The 6,000-nt window shown below is 34.9% G+C and overlaps 1 protein-coding gene and 1 pseudogene across 1 annotated transcript; one reads left to right on the plus strand and one right to left on the minus strand.

The window, feature by feature from the left end:
- LOC107791593 (uncharacterized) overlaps nucleotides 1-1,192 on the minus strand; it is a 43,412-nt pseudogene extending 42,220 nt beyond the window's left edge.
- Nucleotides 1,193-2,349: 1,157 nt separating this feature from the next.
- On the plus strand, nucleotides 2,350-5,040 carry LOC142166328 (uncharacterized). Its single transcript, XM_075225328.1, has 6 exons — nucleotides 2,350-2,695; nucleotides 2,885-3,152; nucleotides 3,304-3,854; nucleotides 3,969-4,218; nucleotides 4,333-4,417; nucleotides 4,714-5,040. Exons 1-6 carry the CDS (start codon nucleotides 2,350-2,352, stop codon nucleotides 5,038-5,040), a joined length of 1,827 nt encoding a protein of 608 aa, XP_075081429.1.
- The last annotated feature ends 960 nt before the right edge of the window (nucleotides 5,041-6,000 follow it).

Raw genomic sequence — 6,000 nt, forward strand, 5'->3', positions numbered from 1 at the left:
TGTTATTGGCTTGCCTAGTATAGAGATAAGTGCCATCACGACAGGTGAGATTTCGGATCGTGACAGTTAACTTCCCAATCTCTTTTGGTATGGCACCGTCTAAGACATTGTTGCTCAGGTCCAAGTAAGTGAGCATAGAAGCATTTCCAATATTAGATGGCATCGATCCACTAAAGTTGTTCCCGTTGAGATTAATAGTCTATTTGGCCAAGGTTCTCCAAAGGCAAAAAGTGTTTTTTTCCCCAAAAGTATTTTTTTTCTTAACTTAAGGTGTTTGACCAAGCTTTTTTGAGGGAAAAAATACTTTTGGGAAAAAGCGAAAAAAAGTAGCTTCTTCCCAAAAGCGGAAACAGTTTTGACTTTTCTTCTTACCAAAAATTTTCTTAACAAAATATAGTATATATCAAAATAATCGTTAAATCTAATACTTGGGATATTAATGTATAAGTATTTCTTCTTATTTTTAGGATAGTTTTCTAATATATAGTGACTTTAGGGGTGAATACTTTTATATTTGTTGAATGATTTTTAATATATTTGAATAATAATAAAAGAATTAAAGTACTTTTTAATTTTATTTTCATATTTTACTTAAATAAAATGAAAAAATTTAATTATGGCCTGTAATAATAAATTTTTGAGATTATTTATTTACTTATAATATTAACTATTAAGTAAATCTATTCATGTCCTTAATCGTAATTTGATACTTAAAAGTACATTTTGAAAAACTTGGACAAACACAAATTATTACTCAAAAGTATTTTTCAGAGTGATTAGCCAAACACAAACTGTTTCTCAGTACTTTTTTTCAACATCACTTTTGAAAAAAGCACTTATCAAAATAAGCTGATTTTTCCAGCTTGGCCAAACTAGCTATAAAACTCGAGAGACTTGGAAACGAAGTGAAGTCAAGCTGATTAAGAGATCCTAAAAGGCCTACATTAGAAAGATTGATCTCGGAAATTGTTCCAACAGCATTGCAAACAATTGATGTCCAATTGCAGAAGTTTCTGAGATTGGAAATGGATCATGAATCCAAGAAAGAAGTAGTAGAAAATGTCCAATTACTCTTCCATTTGACAAGAGCTTCAGCTTCAGTTCTTGCTGATGATTTGATTCTTAATAGAAGTGAAAAAAGAAGTACCACATGTAGAAGAATGTAAAGGAAGATACTATGAGAAGTTGTCATGTCTTATACAATCATGCATATCGAAGATGCATATAAAGAACAAAAAAAGGATGCCAAAAATAGCATATACATACAAGGCCTACCAGTCCAACATACGTACACTATAACAAACTAAACTTGATTTATCATCAATGCTAACCATTTTATTCCACACATTTTAGTGTGAAAACTCACAAAATCGTTTATGGAACATTCGTATTCGACTAGTCAAGCTCCAAAAAAGACAAAAAAAATGACCAACCCGCAGTCGAAGAGGTGCATGTAATAAGTCATCGCATTAGTGATATTGTGCGTATTGGCCTTAGTCCCGCATGGCTTTAGAATCTAAAACTTGTTCTCTTATATATCCAGCTTCTCGCATGTGTTTTGTCGATGTGAAATTTTCCTAGAGCGTCAGCCGCCACCCATATACCTAAGCTTTGGTGGACAAACTTACCGACATGTAACTAGTCGGAGGTAATGTACGTAGTGAAATAGCATAGGTACGTGCAAGATGATGCAACAATAGAAAGGATTTGTTGATAGGTGGATGGTTGTTAAAGCTCCCACATTCTAAATTGGAAATATATTTATTGAAAATGGGACTGAAGGAAATCCATGAGCTGGTTGGAGTAAGAAATGATGGTATTTTTAATGTGCATTAAAATTTACACATACGTTGTCTTCCTTTCTTAGTTTTGCCTTAAAAACCAAATTGTTCCTCCGACTTTGAACAATAAACATTACTTCCCTTTAGGAGAAAAACTAAGGTTTTAGAAGTATATTTCTCCCTCTAAATTATGAGATTTTTTCGTTCCTATACATTATTTCAAACCTTATTACAAAAAATATCCATCTTTTTGAATGTACCCAACCTAAACACAGTTTAGCTACAAAATTTATTCATTTGTTTAAGCTAGAATCCTTTCTGCAATAGTCTTCCTTATTTAGGCACGAGAATTTTGGGATCGCTTAGAGATTTTAGTGACTCAATCCTCGCACCAATTATGAAGGCAACATATTCGTAGAACCCTTCTATTATGCACATGTTTAATGGTTATCATCGCATCCTTCTATTCTCTATTTTTTTCTGGTTTCCTCTGGTTTTCCATAAATAATGGTTTTGAAAAATTCAATTGTAAACAATTAGGTACAATTGAATTGAATTTCGCGACATAATGTCAAAATTAGCGATTATGCTTCAGCTCAATGGGCGGTGGGATAGCGTTGGGAGATACAAAGATTTTGATGTTGACGGAATTGTAGTCAATGATGATTCAAATTATAGTCAATTAAATTCCGCAGTTGCAGAGCATCTAATGATTGATACCTCTGCAAAAATCATCGAATTCAAATACAGTGTCAATGAACGTTGTCCTCTAATGGAAATTCGGAACGATATGAGAGTTCGAGTGTATATGGAGATGAAAAAGGGAAACAAAAACTTAGGAATGTATCTGCTATGTATAATAGTGCGTGATTTCGATTTGGAATGCAGTATGTCGAATGCGAGCACAATTGCAGGTCTGCTCTATTTTTCCAGTGCTGATGTTGTTTCACTTTCAAGTGTTTTACAAATCTTTCTACAAATTATCTATAATTTTACTACATAACAAATATAGTTCAATTGTTATGTCTCTACAAGCATTCTATCAAATACTAAACACATGAATATACAGAGGTCTGAATTGCTATACTTTTAATTGAGTGCAGGTACTTCTGATTATCGTAATACTAGCATGGTACAATTGTCAAGTAATTGTAACACAATTGGAGAAGTATCAGGAACAGTGAAGTTGATTGATATACAAACATCTCCGGCAATTGTGGAATATGAAAGTATCATCATAACAGAACATACGCCAAATGTAATTGAAGTTGGCCAAGTTTACCAAGACAAGCAAACAATTGTCACTGCAATGAAGCAATATTCTGTCATGAATAAGTTTCAATTTAGGGTGAAAAGGTCTAGTGCAAGAAGGTATGAATATTTTATTTGTCAAATTCATATTGTGGATAAGTTGTAGTTTTTTTGTATATAAATTGTTTAAGATAAGTTTTTGGGCATAAACAGTCTCGTATTTTGTAGCTACAATTTTCATAACATTTATTGAATTGTTTTTATTCTGTAGCTACTGCCTCGTATGTGTTGGTGACAATTGTACGTGGGACTTCAAGTCCACCAGCATAAATGAATCAGCATTGTTCAAGGTTCGAAAATGCAATAGCTTGCACACATGCTCTTTGATGGACAACACATACATACAACGCAAACTAACTGCCATGGGAGTTGGCAGCATGGTGATGCCAAAATATGCGGATCCTAAGACAATATACACACCAAAAGACATACAAATTGACATGTTGTCAGATCATGGTGTGAACGTAACATACATGCAAGCTTGGAGAGAAAAGAAAAAGGCTTTGGAATTTCTTAGAGGTCATCCTGCTGATTTCTACATCCGCTTGCCGAGTTATTTGTATATTCTAGAGAAGACTTATCCGGGGTCGGTAGTGAAATTGCAGAAGACTGAAGATGATTGTTTCTTGTATGCATTTGTTGCACTTAGTACGTCCATCAAGGGTTGGGAGCATTGTAGGCCAGTTGTAGTAGTTGATGGCACCTTCTTGAAGTCGGCATATAGGGGAATCATGCTAACAGCTAGCACAATGGATGCAGCAGGTAATGTAGATTAATTGTAAAAATATTATTATAAAGTTAGTTTTAAGACTGTATTTTTTATATTCTTAAGTTTTATTACAGAAATTGAATTTCTTTTTGCCACCTGTGTGATAGGTAGCATATTACCACTAGCATACGCCGTTGTTGATTCAGAAAATGACGCATCATGGAGGTGGTTTTTTGAGCAATTCAAACATGCATATGGTGAAAAATCAAATATATGTGTTGTTTCGGACCAAAATGAAAGTATCTTGAAGGCAACATCTACTGTTTATACCGGCATACCACATTATGCTTGCATATGGCATATTTGGACAAATGTAAGGTCAAAGTTCAAAAAGGGTCATCTAAAGTTAAGCGAATTGTACTTTGCCACGGCACGATCATACACGCTTGATGAATAAAATGAAAGAATATCAAAGATTGAAGAGATCGACACACGTGTTAAAGCATACCTATACGATATTGGCTATCACAGATGGTCTCAGATACATGCTACAGTGAACAGAACGTGGACGATAACATCAAATATTGCAGAGTCATTGAATGCGGTAACCAAAGATGTAAGAGAACTGTCTGTAGTAGAACTATTAGAATACATGAGGACTCTTCTTGAACGTTGAACTAATGAAAAGTTATTGAATACAAATGGTACGTTCACATACCTTGGAAAATAATACAACAAAGAGTTGGAGGACAACAGGACAATATCACAGAAGATGAGAGTAAGTTATAGCCAAAAACATCAGATCATTGATTCCATCAAACTAAATATATACTGTTAATTGTAGAAAATTGTAGTTATTTTATTTTGTATTTGTTGTTGACAACTTGTTGTGTGTTTGTAATGAAATTTTAGGTGAGAGTTTCGACAGATTACATCCATACTGTGATAGATGATGTGAAGCGCTTCATTGTTTGCCTTCAAAACAAAAGATGTAGTTGTGGAATATTCCAGCTTGATGAACTTTCTTGTGCACATGCTTTGGCGGCTTTGAGGCACAGGGACGAGTCTTATGAAAACTATTGTTCTCCTTATTACACGAGGGAGATCCTTCTGCAGACTTATGAAATACCAGTAGACCCGCTGCCTGACGAAAGCAAATGGAATGTGCCACAACATGTAGCTGAAGAAGTTGTAAAGTCACCTACCGGGAAAAGGCAGCCAGGGAGACCTCAGAAATAAAGATACAAACCATATTATGAAGTAAATGCAAAAAATTACAAGGTTTCATATGGCAACTGCGGTGTAGAAGGGCATAACAAAAGATCTTGTAGGAATGCTCCCAAAATGAAACAAAAATTGATACAGTTTAAAGTTTTTTTTTTACTTATTATTGTTGATGATAATCTGTCCTTTAAGACATGAAGTTGTATTTGTTCTGTTCTGAAGAATTATAGTTGTGGTGTAAATGTGTTGCTAATTTGAATAAACATTGTCTCATAGAATGAATGCTTGCTAAATAGATTTCAACTCTTAATGCAATTGGTTTGTAGTTGTTTTGTTCAAATACTGAGTTTATTTATTACTTTCAGCCTTTCCTAACAATACAGCTAAATTGAATAGATTATGTATTTTTGTATAGTAGTTTTAGAAATAACTGTAGTTATGTTATTGATAAGTGGGGATTTTGACTACTTATTAGCGTATTTTAGCTTTTGTTTTAGTCCAAAAGCGTTTAATTATGTTTCCGAAAACTAATGAAATATGCTAAATTATAGGAATATTGGAAGATGGACTCTCGAGATGAAATCCAACTCAAAAAGGAGTAATCTAAACTCAAGGCCATAAAAGGCACAGAAGCTCACAAGTGCGGACCGCAGAATATCATCTATGGTTGCAGATGATGAAGGAAAGGCCAGTAGACCTTTGTGCAAAGTGCGGTACGCACATGAATTGTGTGGCCGCAAACGATGGCTAGAAACAAAGTTCAGAGAATGTGCATTTCAAGTCCCTCGGAAGTGCAGATAGCATAGGAGTTGTGCGACCGCAGAAGATGCGCCTTGCGGCCGCAGGTGTAAAAGTGCAGACCGCAGAAGACCTAGTTGCGACCGCAGATGTGAAAGTGCGGACCACAGAAAGGATGCCTTGCGGCCGCATATCAGAATTATGCGGCTACAGACCTCCAGTTCCCGACAAGATTGA

Source organism: Nicotiana tabacum, chromosome 2 (genome assembly GCF_000715075.1).
Source record: "Nicotiana tabacum cultivar K326 chromosome 2, ASM71507v2, whole genome shotgun sequence".
NCBI lineage: Eukaryota > Viridiplantae > Streptophyta > Magnoliopsida > Solanales > Solanaceae > Nicotiana > Nicotiana tabacum.